Raw genomic sequence first — 18,302 nt, 5'->3', positions numbered from 1 at the left:
TTTGCTGAAGTTGCTTATCAGTTTCAGGAGATTTTGGGCTGAGACCATGGGGTCTTCTAGATATACAATCATCTGCAAATAGAGACAATTAGACTTCCTCCTTTCCTATTTGAATACCCTTTATTTCTTTTTCTTGCCTGATTGCTCTGGCTTTATTTTTATTTTTATAGTGATGTAGTTTTGCTATGGCAATGTGGTCTCTATTGTTCCCTGTATACTTGAGAAAAGTGTGTATTATGCTTTTGTTAGGTAGTGTATTCTGTAAATGTCATTCAGGTTAAGTTGGTTGATAATGTTGTTCGAGATTACTTCTCTTTGCTGATTTTCTTCCTACTTCTTTCAATTATTGAGAAAGAGGTATTAAAGTCTCCAACCATAGTTGTAGATTTGTCTGTTTTTCCTTGTAATTCTATTAGTTTTGCTTTGTGTATCTTGATGCTTTCTTATTAGGTACATATATATGTTTAGCATTGTTATGTCCTCTTCATCAATTAATTCCTTTATCACTGTGTAATGGCCCTATTTATAACTTGTGATTTTTTTACTCTGAAATCTACTTAGTATAATATTAGTATAGCCACTCCAGCTATCTTTTAACTGGTGTTATTCTGGTTTATCATTTTTCATGCTTTTTCCTTTAACCTATTTATCTCTTTATACTTAAATTTTTTTGTAGGTAGCATGCAATTGGGTCTTGCCCTTTTATACAATCTTAAAATCACTGCCTTTTAATAGTGATGCTGAGATCATTTACATTTAGTTTGGTTATTCGTATGGTTGTTTTTGAGTCTAACATCTTGCTTGAAGGGGACATATATAAAATGTCTGGCTTCCTTGAGACAGGACTCTGAAGAGCCATCTTCTCTCCAGAGCTTCTTATAGTTTGGGCTAACTCCTTGATTGCAACTGCTTCACTGTTCAACTGAAATACCTGTCCATTCCTGTTTCCCACATAGGATTTCTCACTGAGAGCACTCCCTAATACTTCTGGCATAAAATCTCAGAGTTTATTTGCTGGGAAACCCAACTTTTACAGTGACCTTGAAGATAGCTAGTGATAAATTACCACTTACAACTGGTATGAGAATAATAAGTATCCATATTAAAAAAGGAATGAGATTTCTATCCTATCATACACGAAAACTTTCAGAAGAAAATGTAGGAAATATCTCCAAGGACCTTAAGGTAGGGAAAGATTTCTTAAAGCACAAAAGATGCTAAATGTAACAGAAAATGAGAATTTATGTTTATCAAAGACTGTAAAAAGAAAATAAAAAGGTAAGCCATACACTGGTAGAAGATATTCATAACATATGTTATAGACAAAGCAATAGAATCTAGAATATATAAAGAACTTATACAAATGAAAAATAACAAGACATATTACTACTAAAATGATCAAGACACAAACATAAGAGGAAACATAAGTGACCAATGAATATAGAGTGCTCAACCTTATTAATATTCACATAAATAGGAATTAAAAACGTGATATAATTTTACATCTAATAGAATGGCAACATTTAAGATTTCTGATGTAACCAACTGTTGAAGAGAATGTGAGTCAGATAACTTTTATATACTAGAGAATGTGTATTGGTAATACCACTTTGGGAGAAATTATCATATAGTTTACTTATTTTCTTTTTTCATATGATGTAATTTAAAAGTGCATATCTGTCTTGTCTTTGACTAGTTGTAATGAAAGAGCACTTACTCTTTCCCTGGACTGCTAGTTCCATTGTCAGGTAGCTCTAAATGTTAGAAAGTTTCTTATTTATTTTAAGCCAGTGTTTTTCTATGTAATTTCTAAACAAGATATTAAATGCTACTCCGATTCCAGCAAAGGACCAATTTATGTTTTCTTTTGCATAGTAATCTTTCAGGTAGTCTGATTATTATAAAATCATGACAAAAGAAAAAGACCACACAGACTGGCATATTCAAGATAGTGTGTTTAGTTTGAGTTCTTGAATTGATTTTAATAGATCCAGAATTATCTAATCTTCTATTTATTACACTTAAAAGTATCACAAGCCAATGCATTTCAATGTTTTGTGTTGTAGGACACAAATATCTATTTGGCTGGCACTGAAGAAGGTCATATTCACAAATGTTCTTGTTCATATAATGAACAATACCTAGATACCTACAGAGGACATAAGGTTAGTTTAATTATAGGGGATTGGAAACTTTATTTTGTATTTCTGAAAAAAATAGTACCATTATACACAGTACTTGTAATATGCAATATATTTACAACTTCACAGTTAAAAATACCATCCTGAATTAAGCACTTTATTCTATGGAAATCACCAATAATATATAGGGCATTTTATTGACTTCTAGATATCCTTGATTTCTTCTTGAAACTTCTGGAAGTCACAAGTTTTGTTTCTAAAAGACTTTGCTTATGATAACATGCTGATCCTAAAGTAAAATTTTCTTTCACCCATACCTAGTCTCTGTATCTTTTGGTTTGTTTTTTTGTTTTTTAAGATATGGGTCTCACTGTTACCCAGGCTGACCTTGAACTTCTGGGCTCAAGCAATCTTCCCACTTTAGCCTCTAAAGTAGCAGGGACTACAGGCACACACCACTGCAACTGGGTGCATACCTTTTCATGATGTTCCAGCCACATTTTCTTCATTTTCTTCCTCATTTCTTTTTTTTTCCTTAATACTCTTTATCTTTTCAAAGTAGGTAAAATACGTTTTAAATTAAGTGAATATTATAGGAGCTATATTTTTATGTTTCTAAATGTAATAATTTAGGGAAGATTTAATTTATGATTTTTTCTTAGCTAAAATAATGCCCACACAATAATGTATAATGTGAAAATCTAGAAATCTTAGCATTTTAAATTTGCTGGTCAAGTTTAAAATAAAAGATGTTAAATATTATTTACCTTTGTATTTTTTAATTTATTTATAGGGTCCAGTGTATAAAGTGACATGGAACCCATTTTGTCATGATGTATTTTTAAGCTGTTCTGCAGATTGGGGTATTATTATATGGCAACAGGAGAATGCCAAGCCATTTTTGAGTTTTTATCCAACTACTTCTGTTGTTTACGATGTTGCCTGGTCTCCAAAATCATCCTACATATTTGCAGCTGCAAATGAGAACAGGGTGGAGATTTGGGACCTTCATATCAGCACGTAAGTGTTAGTATTCTCTTGGGTACACTTATAGTAGAAACAGTTCAAACTAAATGATACCTGGTAGTTTTGGCATTAGTTAGAGGGTACTGTAGTTACTTTAAGAGAGGTAATAGTTTATGAGAGTCCTTTGTGAATAAAGATAATGCCAGGATGCTCTATTAATGTTAGTTATTTATACCGTATGTGATTTAAAAAATATTTTAATGAAAGCAGTTTACCTTGGCTGGGCGCAGTGGCTCAGATGTATAATCCCAGCACTTTGGGAAGCTGAGGTGGGTGGATCACTTGAGGTTAGGAGTTCAAGACCAGCTTGGCCAACATGTCAAAAACCTGTCTCTACCAAAATACAGAAACCTAGCCAGGCATGGTGCTGTGCACCACCTGTAGTCCCAGCTACTCGGGAGCCTAAGACAGGAGAATCACTTGAACCCAAGAAACAGAGATTCCAGTGAGCTGAGATTGCACCAGTGTACTTTAACCTGGACAACACAGTAGACTCTGTCTCAAAAAAGGAAGAGAGCAAGAGAGAGAGAAAGCGAGAAAGAGAGAGAGAGAGCGAGAGAGAGAGAGAGAGAGAGAAACGAAGAAAGTAAGTTTACCTTACTCATCTCCTCAAACTTTTATGGACAATATAGGACATAATAACTATCTTGAGTTCTTATTAATTGCCTTGTTTAGAGAAACATACAGAGGCATTTTTACATTTTTAACTAAAAATTTTCTGCAGTAGAAAACAGGGACAAAATAATTATTTTTACAACATTTACTCATACTCTTACCTGTTTCAAAACATTCAAAGTGGTATGAACTTAATTAAAATTTTTGATTTAAGATATTACACCAAAATTATTAGAAGATTGTCTAAATTCATTAATTCTTCCTAATATGAAAACTTAGTACAATGTTGGAATAAAAAGGTTAATTGGAAAATATGACATATCTTTATGCTAGTTTTTAGCAAGAACAGTAAGAAAATAAATGCTTATTTAAAAGAAATGGTGTCAAATTCAATGGGTTTATTCTTTTTTTTTTTTTTTTTTTTTTTTTGGCTAGGAATTAATAATTCAGTAACTTTAAAATTTTGTCCTGGTCTTTTCTATGAAACAGTATGAACCAAAAGTCAAGGATTACAAGTATGAAGTGACTAATGTATAAAGTGGCTGCTTAAATAATCCCACCTCTGATTTTAATTTTTCTGGAAAAACTGTAATTCTCAGGACAACGTATTTGTAAAAGAAGTATACAAAGTTGCTACTTCTTTTGAGGACAGATGACGAAGACTAGGAGAAAACTTGTTCAAAATGTACTTTCATATTCCAGAGGCTCATTTGAATAAAAAATTATTCTGTTAAAAGGCAGCTATTATTTACTAAGTTGTGTTAGGTATCTCCAGAGAAACAGAACCAATAAGATGTATGCTACTTATACCTGTCATTGTCTCTGTTTCTATTTCTGTCTTTATCTCTATCTCTTGAGAGAGAGATTTATTTTAAGGAGTTGGCTCACGTGATAGTGGGTCCTAGCAAGTCTGAAATCTGCAGGGTAGGCTGGTAGGCTGGAATTTCCAGCAGGAGTCATATTGCAGTCTTGAGTCAAAAGGCATTCTGCAGGTAGAATTCTATTCCACTTCGGTGGATCCCAGGCTTTTCTTTTAAGGCCTTCAACTAATTGGATGAAGCCTACCCACATTATGGAGGATAATCGGCTTTCTTAAAATTATAGTGAATTAAATGTCAATCATATCTGAAAACAAATACCTTTATAATACTGACGTTGACCAGACAGTTGGGTACCACAGCCTAGCCAGGTGGACACACAAAATTAGCCATCACAAAGTTTAACTTTATGAGTTCACATCTTACTTGTGAAGTACTTTAATTTACCTGGTTGAAATTAGTTCATTGAAGAAATGAAGGTTTTGAATGAGTAAGGAGCGAGAAGCAGTTATTTTGAGTTTGGAAACACTTAAATAGGCTTACGGTTTTGTTACATTTCATTTTAAAAATCTCAAATTTTTCTTTGTCTATTTAAAAAACCATATTAATATAGCAATTGAATTTACAAATAAAATATTTCATTACAGTTTGGACCCTCTGATTGTGAATGTCGCTAACCCTGGAATCAAGTTCACAACCATTCTCTTTGCCAAACAAACAGATTGCCTTCTGGTAGGAGACAGTGATGGGCAGGTTTCTGTGTACGAATTGAGAAATATGCCTACTGCTTTGGATTCTGGCCAGGTAAGACTCAGAGTAAAAAAATTGTGTCATTTTATTAGTCTATTTAGTTGTAATTTTGTAGCTTGCAAAGGATTTACATTCCTTAAGTGTCTTAAGTGTAATATAATGAAAGAACATAAATTCCAAGAATTACTAACTTCTAGAAATGGTATCTCCTAGGGTTATTTTTTTTTCCAGCCTTATCTTCTTTATCTGTAAGAGATAATAATGAGAATAATAACATTGGTGAGCATAATAATTAATTATAAATATTATATGGGAGAACTTAAAATTGTGCCTAGTATGTAATTGGGACTTAATAATTCTTAAAGATAGCCAAGTAAGTTTACTGCCTATATTAAAAGACTGTTACATAAAATAATTGTAGTTTTAGATATTTTCCAATGTTTCCTGAAATGGGCATTTATTTCTGCTGGTTTAGTATTATCCTGTTCCCTTACTCCGATCTTTAAATACCCAAGTTTTGTGTCAAACTTCGACAAGCAACTCATTGTCCACTATTTTTAAAATGTTTTCTATTTCCAATTTAAAATTTTTATTTTTTTTGGTTTCTTATGTTTAAATTGTTATTGTAAACAATACTCTGGTAAATATTAGAACAAATATGATCAGCATGTCAAAATTTTAAAAAATATACATAAATCAATATAAAAAATACCAAGACTTCAATAAAAAAATGGGCAATGATCAGGAATAGGTCATTCACACAAAATGACTAGGAGATATGTTTTAAAATCCAACCTCACTAATAGCTTAAAAGATAAAATATTATTAAATTAAAATAGCAGTCTCACATATCAGATTTACAAGGTCGATTTAAAAATAAATTTTTAACAAGACCACTCTGTACTGGCAAACATTCGATAAATCCTCTCATACTGGTGGTTGGAAAAGAAATCAGTATAACTTCTTTGGAAGCAATTTGACAATGTGAATCAAGACTTAGATATGGCCGGGTACAGTGGCTCAAGCCTGTAATCCCAGCACTTTGGGAGGCCGAGGCGGGTGGATCACGAGGTCAAGAGATCGAGACCATCCTGGTCAACATGGTGAAACCCCGTCTCTACTAAAAATACAAAACATTAGCTGGGCATGGTGGCGCGTGTCTGTAATCCCAGCTACTCAGGAGGCTGAGGCAGGAGAATTGCCAGAACCCAGGAGGCGGAGGTTGTGGTGAGCCGAGATCGCGCCATTGCACTCCAGCCTGGGTAACAAGAGCGAAACTCCGTCTCAAAAAAAAAAAAGACTTAGATATGTTTAGAGAAGGCCAGGCGTGATGGCTCTTGCCTATAATCTAAGCACTTTGGGAGGCTGAGGCTGGTGGATCACTGGTCAGGAGTTCAAGACCAGCCTGGCCAGCATGGTGAAACTCTGTCTCTACTAAAAATACAAAAATTAGCTGGGTGTGGTGGCAGGTGCCTGTAATCCCAGCTGCTCAGGAGGCTGAGGCACAAGGATTGCTTGAACCTGGGAGACGGAGGTTACAGTGAGTTGAGATGGCACCACTGCACTGCAGTCTGGGCAAGAGTGAACCTCTGACTCAAAGAAAAAAAAAGTGTTTAGGGAATACTGATTCTTTTTAACTAGTAATTTCACTTCTGAGACTAGCCTGTAGAAATATTCATAAATGTGACTTAATTGATTATAGCATTATTCATGAGAAGATATATATAAAACCTATCAAGTGCTACAATAATCTGTCAATATAAGTTACAATATTTTGCATGCTTATTTTTCTTACTAGTTTGAGCCACTTTGAAGCATATATGTAAGTGTCTAGTGCAGTACTAGCACATAATGGGCATTAGTGAATGCTGAATGACTATCTGAATGAACAAACACCCAAACAAAAGACATGGTTTCTAAGAAAAAGACAATAGATATTCAAGAAACTAGTAATCAAGTCAGAAAGAACAGAATAATGAACTTCTATAGAATCACAGTGCAGGAGAATAATTGACTTTTGGAAGGTGAACAGGGAAGAGGAAAAGGAAAATAAGATAATGCTTTAGGGAAGGTTTTTTACAAAGGAGATTAAATTTCAGCTGTGCTTGGAGGTTTAGGATATTTCCTCGAAGATAAAGAAAAATTGGAATTGTTATTCCTGACCAAGGGAAAAGCTTGAGCAAAGTTAGGGAATTGGAAAGGTTCATGTCATCTTAAGGAACTGGTAAGTTGACTTTTTTGACTGGTAAAGAAGTTGCTTGAGAGAAAAGTGGCAAAGGGGCCAATATAAGAGTGATAAGAGTAATATAATATACATACTGGTAATAGAAATTAAAATAGCCTCTTTGGAGAGCAATTCAATAAAACAGAAAATTCAAATACCATAGAGAATCTCTATGGTACAATAGGAGTATACATGTACAATAGAAGACATGTATAAGGAAGTATCAATGTGAGGTGTTTTAAAAAATTTATTTCTTATTTCTCTCTCTCTCTTTTTTTTTTTTTTTTTTGAGACGGAGTCTTGCTCTTGTTGCCCAGTCTGGAGTGCAGTGGTGCAATCTTGGCTCACTGCAACCTCCGCCTCCCGGGTTCAAGCAATTCTCCTGCCTCAGCCTCCTGAGTAGTGGATTACAGGCTCCCACCTGAGTAGTGGATTCCAGGCACCCACCACTATGCCTGGCTAATTTTTGTACTTTTAGTAGGGATGGGGTTTGGCCATGTTGGCCAGGCTGATCTTGAACTCCTGACCTCAGGTAATCCGCCCACCTTGGCTTCCCAAAGTGCTGGGATTAGAGGTGTGAGCCACTGCACCAAGCCAATATATTTCTTATTTCTAATGTTCCCTAAGGTAGCCTTTGTATGTCCAAAAGATTACTCAGCCTACTTTGATTTTAAAAATTTATATTCAAATGATATCAGATTTATAAAAAATGAACAGTTCATCTTAAGTTCTTACATTTAGATTATATATTTTATTATTATGTTTCTAAGTCTAGCAGATTTTAATACATGCTAAGTGAGCTTTTGCAACTTACTTACATTTTCTTTAATATTTTAAATCTCATTTATAAATTTAATTTAATATATTGGACCTTTAAGTACTTCAGTTTTCTTAACAAACAAGTCTCAGTTACTTAAGGAATTCTTATTAATTTCATAAATTAAAAATTTTAAATGTGATGAATACTATATTTTCCTAAATGTTCTAATACTGTTTACAAATTAGTAAGACTTCAGTCCATGATTGCAAGTCTAAATCAATTACCCAAATTGCACATTTATATAAGAAGCAAATGTTTCTGTTAGACATTTCAATATGACAACTTCTCATATGAATTTTAAAATATTAAAAATATGTAAATTCCTTAATGCAGAAAATACTGAAGTTATCAGTTTGATTTGCTGCATCATTTCTATACACAATGTTTATTCTTCTCAAGGTAAAAAAGAATGCCATTATAAGTAGTTTTGAAGATTATTTTCTCAACTAGCTGAGATGCATCTTGACTTAAGATTTTTTCCAGGGAATGAGGTCTGACACTTTGGACATTTAAGGGGATTTATCTAACTACCGTAGCTGCCAGTCTGGGCCCTGTTTTACTGTTGATTTGTCAGTGCTCCAATGCAGTTGTCTCACAGCCCATGTCTCTTAAAGTCTAGTTACACATTACCTAAGCCTCCATCTTCTCATGGGAAGTCTGCCACGCTGTCCATGTTGCTGAATCACTTGATTGACTTCCATTCATTGATTTGCTGTGTCATTAAATTCTAAATTATTACAGTTTTCCTATTCAGTAGGATTGCAACTCTTGTAGATGTTCAAATACCATCTGATTAGATTAGAATCTATACATTTTTTTTTTTTTTTTGAGAAAGGGTCTCACTCTGTTGCCCAGGCTGGAGTGCAGTGGTGTGATCTCGGCTCACTGCAGCCTCAAACTCCTGGGATCAAGCACTTGTCCCACTCCAGCTTCCCAAGTAGCTGGGACTACAGGTGCACACTACCATGTCCAGCTAATTTTTGTATTTTTTGTGGAAACAGGGTTTTACTGTGTTATCCAGACTCATCTCAAACTCCTGGACTCAAGTGATGTGACCACACAGCCCTCCTCAAGTGCTGGGATTACAGGCCTGAGCCACCAGGCCTAGCCCAGATTCTAAACATCTTTAGGGCTTTGTTTAACTCATGGGTAATGATGTGAAAAACATGCTAATGAGGAAACAGTGTTTATAGCAGCCTTGTTTGTATACTGACAAATTGAAAACAACCCAAATGGTTATCAGTAGAAGACTGGATAGATAAAATAAGACATTTTCACATGTGTAACTACAATACAGATATTTAAATGGCCTATATTTTAATGTGTTAGTATGACAAATTTTGAATAAATTATAAAACACAGTGTTGAGTGATAAAAGCAAATTTCAAGAAGGCAAGTACAATATGTTATATGCAATATTATGTAAGCACAAAAATAAACACATTGTTAGATAAATCTGTAGTTGGTAAAAGTATAAAAGAGTATAAAATATAGACTGGAATATAGAAGAAAAATGCTTCATGTTTGTGTTTGGATTTGAATTGGTTATGCCATCTTTTAATTTGAGCAGTATGCTCTACAAGCAGAAAGCTAAGCTTAGAGAGTCTGAACATTTTTGGCAAACCCGTGTGTGTGTGTGTATGTGTGTGTGTGTGTGTGTGTGTGTGTGTGTCTGTGTGTGTGTGTGTGTGTGTGTGTGTGTGTGTGTGTGATTTCAAGGCTGGTAAGCATATTTTTCTTAACAAATCAATTCCATATATTAGTAAATAAATATAATTTTTGTATACAAATATGTTTTTCATATTTTTGGTGACTATATTTGAAAGGCTTATATTTTTGGGAGATTAAACCACAACAAAAAACTGTTAATCGGGTTTTTGTTACTGATAACCAATTGTTAATGACATACCTTTTCTTTCTTAGCTTATAGAGAATTATAGTCATAATAATATTTTGAAGTTCCAAAGTAACTAATGTCAAAACAATTGTTTCTATCAAGATATCTTGTCAAGTAACATTATGACCCATAATTTTTTCATTAATTTTAACCAAGAGTGAATCAAAGTTTTGTAAACCTTATGATTTCATTCTGTAGGAAAGCTGTACACCAAATTTATGATAAAGGCTGCCCCTGGGACATGAGGGAAAGGGAAGAACAGTATTAGGAGGTATACAAAGGAAACGTTACTTTTATCAGTGTCTTTCAGGATTCCAGTTAGTATCACTTTTTCTAATTGCTACTTTAATTTTTTTAACTTTTAAATTTTAATTTTTTTGTACAGACATTTAATTGTTAATGTTGCCCAGGCTTATCAAAAACCCCTGGCCTCCAGCAATCCTCCTATCTTCCTTCCAAAGCTCTGGTTTTTCAGGTGTGAGCCACCATTCCTGGGCCTCTGGAGGTTTTAACTGACATGATTTCTGAAACTCTGGCCCCTTCCTGATGAGGGCAAGGACCAGAATACTATTGTGGTAGGATATGGTCAAAGGTTGGCTCCAGCCCTGTCCTCCCAGGTTAGGGTTCATGGTTAGGGGTAACACCAGGCTGATGTCTGGCATGAACAGGAGACTGGGATCCAAGGCTTGCTGTAACTTAATGATATAGCTAACTGTTGGCAGGATTTACCACTGCATTAACATTCATGACTGGGGAAGCACCAGCTCTTCTACTGGCATGATGAGGCTTGCTGGTGGTCTGAGTCTTGAGCTGCAGAGAATTATGATGTAAGCACTTGGGAGAAGTCAGTTTCAATGGAGAATTACAGAAGCAACTCGTTTTCTGCAGGCAGCCTCTAGAGAACTACTCCTGGATACTATTTATACTATTATGGTTCATTATACAAATGTTTGCCATGTTTTTCTCTGTGCTATTGCTGTTTACATTTTCTCCAAATTGAAGGAAAAATAAAAAGATAACTGAAATTTTACAAAAGAGTTTTAGAAACATGAATCTGTAATATATGTAAGAAATTAATGCTGGTAGACACTGAAGGCGGAAAAAAATAGACCATTGATTTATTTATTCAACAAGTATTAATATTTACTGAGTATTTACTATGTGACAGGGTCTGTTTTAGGTACTAAGGATACAACGTTGAACAAGTTATTGTAGTGACCTCTTACATTTGCCCAAGTGAGAAACTGAATAGAAAGAGATGAGTTTGAGAAACATATTAAGGTTAGAACTGACGGACTCGGCAACTGATTTGGTGTGCAGGGCGTGAATGATGGGGAAGTGCCAAAGATAGCATAGTATAGGCTAAAAAGTAGGAACTGACTTATGTTACGTTATCTGAAGAGTCCAATGATTTTATCAAGAGTATATTTACTATGTGATAGAGAATCTCTTCAGCTTCCAGTTCCTGTCTTTTCACTATACTGTCTTGCTTAAAAACCCACCTCCCATCTTTGATTTTCATCCTCTCATATATGATCGTTTTATCCATTCTAGTACAAATATCAGTACCACTACATGAAAAGTAACAAAATCCACATGGAAATTGAGAAGTTCTACTCTCTAAGCATTAATAGATCAGAAAAGAACTTAAGATATCAGTAAGCTTAACAGGTATTTTATAAAGGAGAAAGTTTAGGCTTAAACATTAAGGCTAAATAGGAACTGTCAGAATTTTCTTCTTACAGAATCTTTATAAAATTATTTATGAGATTTCATTAAAAGAGTCTCTCCTAGGAAAGAGTAGGTTTATACTAGGGAACAATCATTACTGTTTAAACTTACCTTTGTTTGTTTTCCTTTTACAATCTTATTGGATACCCTTTATATGTGTATCACTAACTTATAAATTTTAAATGGCATTTTAAAGGCTACTTTACCTTTAATTTACATTTTATTGCATTGTAATTGTGTGACTTTCTGTTTTTTCAGGAAGATATAATAGACACTTTGCTTGGACACAAGTCAAACCAACCAGCATAATTCATCATTTCTAATATCTTTCTTGTGGTTGTTTCTTTAAAAAAGAAATTGTTTAACATCCAGTATTCTGTATTATATGCTGTACACCAGTTTTTGCTTTGGCAAACAATATTTTATATATAACTTCCACTTAATTTTAATTTAATGAACTGTTATTTCAGAGATATTTGCGATCTAAGAGTTATTCTTAAGAGTTTCAGTGGAATTTTCTTAATTTTTCTAAAGATAATCCTACTCTACTTCTTGATGATATTCTAAGTACATATGAGTACATGTGCATTCTTATACAATGTCTAAATGGATTAGAAATTATTATACCTGTAGAAGCAAAACTTGGAAATTATTAGACTCACTTAAACTAAAATCTTTATAAGACACAATTCTATTGACTTTTAAAGTATCTACTTTCCAAGCTATGTTTTTCAGAGTTTATAATTACAGAGTTTGTAGTATGATAATAATTGATTCTTATACCTGACATTTTATCCTCTTAGATCTGAAAGCTGAAGGTATAGAACTTTGTTAGACTATTTGGCAAGCAAAATATATGACAGTAAATATCAGAATCTTAGTTTGGCTAGCAGTTATCACATTCCCAATTCACTGAGAACAATTAATCTAGAACACATGAGGCACTCTCCTCTGCTTGCCCAGAATCTGCTCTGGATTTTAAGACCAGACTTCAGTGGACCCAGATAGAAAATATAAAGTCTCTGATCTATAGACCACATCAGGACATTATTTTATGAAGATTTCTAGAGCAAGCTTGTGGAAATTGGAGTGAAGATAGGGAGTAGTGACTCCTCCAAATATTCATTACTAACAGGGTATTCTATGCAGTTTGTTTTAACAAATCCTGGGTTTAATTTAGGCCATAGGACATTATGGGCTGTTCTATAAAGCATTGTAAGTGAGAAGAAAGAGGTTATGGCATGAAATTCACTAAACTCTGGGGAATATATATATATATATATATATATATATATATATATATATTCCAGTCTTGACTTTATATATATATATAAAGTCAAGACTGGAATCAATGCAACAGTGGGAACTAGCTTTTACAAGTATCCATTGCTTCATAATCTCTGTTTGGAGCCATCCTTTAAACAAAAGCAAGGCAAATTTTACATGAATTTAGAGCCTAGGTCAGATTATAAGGATTATAAATTTTCCATTGGTATGTGATTGTGATTATCTTTGTTTCTGTCTTTCTGAAAGATTGGACTTTCCATAACACCTTGTGTAAGAAAATAAACTGATTTCATTGAAAAAACTGTATTCCTTTTTATTGTGTACTTTTTTGATCTTTACAGATTATTCGCATATTTCCCCCAGTGTTCTTCAAGCCTGCATAAAAAATAAAGCTATTCTTTTTGGATCCTGGGCAACTGATCCTAAAGCACTGAACCTACTCACCCCTGAACCTTCTCACTCCTGCTTCTGCAGCCTTAAGTGATTTTCTCATACTTACAGATTAACATCAAATTTTTGGTCTAAGAGCTTTTCTCCGGGGAACTTCAGAAGGAATTTTGCTTGCTTTATATACTGGCTTTGAATCTTTACTAGTAGACTCTGTTTACCATATATTTTTAAGAATTGAGTAAGAAATCTGCCCTGCTATTAGCCATCTTATGTTATCCTTAAACACACACACACACACACACACACACACACACACACCCCTAGTGTGCTGGTTAGGGATCTAAGGAGAGAGTGGTGACTGTGCTAACTTTAGGCTCCTGTTTTGGGTAGGTATTCATTACTCCATTTGGTCATTTTCTACCAGGCATCTCTCATATAGAACTTACATTATTGTTGTCTGATAGTAATTTGTTAGCTGCTCTTCCAGTTGAAGTAGAAAAGGAAGATTGTATTCACTGCTATATAATTATGTTCACTTGGTTCACCTCTGTCATTACATGTGAATATAAATGAGAAAGTAGATTACTTAGTATTTGTCATTTTATCTCAGTAGGAGTCTCTCTAAAAGAAAATATTGAATTTTACTGTGAATAAATCTAGTTATTAACATACTAATATTTATGCACATGAAAATTCTTTTTTATATTAAAGGTATTTAATTAATTCTACCAGAGATATTCATAATTAACATTTTGATATATCTTTCTAGTTTTTTTTTTCTCTGTTTTTACCTAGTGGGATCACATTATACATTACTATTTTGAAGACAGATTTCTTTTTCCCTCTTAATATACTATTAACCTTTCTTAACAGGTATCCCATTTTTTTCTTTCTTTACATTTTATTTTACTTTAAGTTCTGAGGTACATGTGCAGATCTTGCAGGAAAATTCTTTACAGTTCACAAAACACTTTCACATCCGTTTTCCCAATATATCATCTCAGCAATCCTATGAGACTGACAGGGCATGTAGTTGTAATATTATCATAATCTCTCTTTTCCAGATGATATAATTAAGGCTTGAAGAGGTGATACAATACGCCATAGACGACCCTACAGCTTATAACTAGTCAGGCTTGAACTCAAGTCCAAAGCTTTGACTAGTTCTTACACACTTCCCATTATGGCCTAATAAATGGTTGATGCCTTACGTAGTTTGTCGAGGTTTCATAAAATGCAAGTGTGTATATTCTACAATTAAGATTTTATCCAGGCCGGGCGCGGTGGCTCAAGCCTGTAATCCCAGCACTTTGGGAGGCCGAGGCGGGTGGATCACGAGGTCAAAAGATCGAGACCATCCTGATCAACATGGTGAAACCCCGTCTCTACTAAAAATACAAAAAATTAGCTGGGCATGGTGGCGCATGCCTGTAATCCCAACTACTCAGGAGGCTGAGACAGGAGAATTGCCTGAACCTGGGAGGCGGAGGTTGCGGTGAGCCGAGATCGCGCCATTGCACTCCAGCCTGGGTAACAAGAGCGAAACTCCGTCTCAAAAAAAAAAAAAAAAAAAAAAGATTTTATCCATAAATGATCATGCTCATAGATTTGTTTTTTTTTTCTTCAGTGTTCTCCTGCCATGAGGCCTTGCCATGTGTATTCCTTCTGTTGAGAACACACTCCCCACTCTCCTTCAAAATATTAACTCTTTACACAGCTTTCAGATCCCAGTTCCCATCTCCTCTCCTCAGAAGACCCCTCTCTCAGCAACCTCTCATAGGACTTACCACCCAATCCAATTAAATTTGGTTCTTTTATTAACTGTTCTCAAGTCACCACGGATTTCCCTTATAGCATTATTTCAGAAATTATCGTTGAGGGATAAGAGATATATTTTTTAATGCTTATTTTTCTTCATTGCCTTTCCCTTCTCCAATTAGTAGCTCCGTTTATAAGTTGAAGGAGACATGTAAAATGACAATAAATCAAATACATCCATTTTTGTTCTATAAAAGCATAAGACTTAGAAAAGGTATTTGAGACACAGACCAATATCTCAAACATAAAGAGAAATGTGAAGTTTCCTCAGGGATGAAAAGGGTGGGGGAATGAGAAAAAGAGATCCTTGGAACAGAGGAGATCCATGTCCTGCTTCTAAAAAGCATTGTCTAGGAAGTAGTAAGATCTGTGAAGGACCACAGGAACTCTGAAAGCCATTCTTCATACCATGAGTGATATGCAACAGCAGCAGCAAAGAACCACTAGAACTGACGAAGCCAGACAACTGAGGAGACACCAATTCTTTGATGATAGAAGGGCCTTGGCACACACAGAGTAAGATGCTGTAATTATGTCCAGGGAAGGGGAAGGAAACCGAACCCAAGTTGGACTGACAGTAACTTGTTTGGGTGTTGTTGTTTCTGCCAGCGGGGTAGTGTGGAAACTTGGGGTCAGAAATTGAAAAGAATTATTGAAAATATATTTCTTGGATAACTGAGTTTCTAAATGAAGATTCATACCTGCTGTGCTAAGGGTTTATTTGCATAATCATTTGCTTAGTGTCTGGCTCTCTCCTAGACTATAAGTTCCTTGAGGGTAGGGTCTATCTGTTTAGCTGACTGCACTATATTTATAACACCTAGAACAGTGCCTCACAGAGTAGTAATGCAACAAGTATTTATTAAATAAAGGAATATCAAATTAATGGGGAAATGATGGTTTCATGCTTGCCCTTTATTACAAGATGGCATAACATTTAAATGGAATTTTCTAAAAATCATAACAAAATGTCTTGACCATCACAGAAGGAAAATAAAACATTTTAAGTGCAGAAAACATATAAAACATAAAATCAGCCTGGAAAGTTGGTTAACATAGACATAGCTGTCTTTGGTTCTATAGCAATATAAAATCAGTATTTCCCTTCAAGACAAAAACTAATCTATGATCCCTTTCTTTTAAAGAGTGAGTATTGCTGCTACTTTATAAGACTGTGTTCCTGCCACCCATTTGGGGAACAATTTGTCTCTGATGTCAAGCACCTAGCAAAATGCCTGGGACATGGTAGGCACTCCAAAATGGCAGCTCTCGTTCTGATGATCCCAGAGCCACCTCCACATGTCCTTGTCCACAAACCTCTTTGCCCTTTGTGGTTGACTGAGTCTTTGCCAAGGCTCCACTCCTCCTGTGGACTATGCTGATGACCTCATTTTTCCTTCACACAATATTTAGGCTTTTTTTTTCTTGTTTGTTAAGGATTTTGTGCAATGTCAAATCCACCCTCAAATCCATAGAACATTTACTAGGCTATTAGTCTTCATTTCTTTAGGTTGACATACACATTTGGTGATAAAACTAAAAGGCTGACAGTTTACATGAAACGAATTCCTGGATTAAATAGAAGCATAATGTATCCCTTAAGGTGGAACATATAAAACATTGTTATGGATCTTATAAAAATGAACACTGCATTTTCTAAATGAGTGAGACATTTATGCAGCATCCAGAACAAGTAATGAAAAATGTACTTTCACCATGTCTGTATTTTCCTTGAATAAGTCAACTATTAAAAGACATGGTGCCATTATACTAGGAGAACAGAGGATTCCAGGATGTTCTGAGTTTTTTTTGTTTTTTTGTTTTTTTTGTTTTTTTGAGACGGAGTCTCACTCTGTCGCCAGGCTGGAGTGCAGTGGTGTGATCTCAGCTCACTGAAACCTCCGCCTCCTGGGTTCAAGCGATTCTCCTGCCTCAGCCTCCCAAGTAGCTGGGACCACAGCTGCATGCCCAGCTAATTTTTGTATTTTTAGTAGAGATGGAGTTTCACCATGTTGGCCAGGATGGTCTTGATCTCTTGACCTCGTGATCTGCCCACCTCAGCCTCCCAAAGTGCTGGGATTACAGGAATAAGCCACTGTGCCCAACTATTCTGGGGGTTTTAAATCAGAACTCACTGAAAATAATTGTATTGATTTTTTCAATTATTATGCATATTTTATTTATTTATTGAGTCTTTATTTCCAAAAGCTTAAAATGATAACAAAAACATATGAAAGCTGCTGCTCTGTTCATACAAAATAAAGCTTTAAATATAAATTACTGTTTTTGAGATATGTTTTAAAAAGCATTTTCAGTTGCTTCTTTTAAGTGTATTTGCTTTGGGTTTTCTCCCAGCTTTATTAAGATATAATTAATTGACAAATAAAAATTGTATAAATTCCAGTTGCACCTAGTGAAATAATTACCACAATCAAATTAGTTAACACATCCATTATCACACTTAGTTACCATTTTGTGCATGTATGTGTATGTATGTGTGTGGTGAGAACACTTAAAATCTACTCTGTTGGTAAGTCTCAAGTAAACAATACAGTATTAACTATAGTTATCATGCTGCATACTAGAACCTATTCATTTCATAAGTGAGTTTTCTTCCTTTAACCATCTCCCCATTTCCACCATCCTCCAGCTCCTTGCAACCACTGTTTTACTGTACACTTTTATAAATTTTACTTTTTTTTTTTAAGATTCCACATATGTGAGTTCATACAGGTATTTGTCTTTCTGTGCCTAATTTCTTTAACTTAGCACAATGTCCTCCAGA

At 34.7% G+C, this 18,302-nt stretch overlaps 1 protein-coding gene across 1 annotated transcript in view; it reads left to right on the top strand.

The window, feature by feature from the left end:
• Positions 1 to 13,960, top strand: part of DNAI4 (dynein axonemal intermediate chain 4) — a 96,035-nt gene extending 82,075 nt beyond the window's left edge. The window contains 4 exon segments of the mRNA XM_039473958.2: positions 2,067 to 2,165; positions 2,935 to 3,161; positions 5,248 to 5,404; positions 12,281 to 13,960. Coding sequence (XP_039329892.1) covers positions 2,067 to 2,165; positions 2,935 to 3,161; positions 5,248 to 5,404; positions 12,281 to 12,331 — 534 coding nt within the window. The 3' untranslated portion in view covers positions 12,332 to 13,960.
• Positions 13,961 to 18,302: the final 4,342 nt, after the last annotated feature.

The sequence above is a fragment of the Saimiri boliviensis genome, chromosome 11 (genome assembly GCF_048565385.1).
Source record: "Saimiri boliviensis isolate mSaiBol1 chromosome 11, mSaiBol1.pri, whole genome shotgun sequence".
NCBI lineage: Eukaryota > Metazoa > Chordata > Mammalia > Primates > Cebidae > Saimiri > Saimiri boliviensis.
This window is presented reverse-complemented; position numbering and strand designations above follow the sequence as displayed.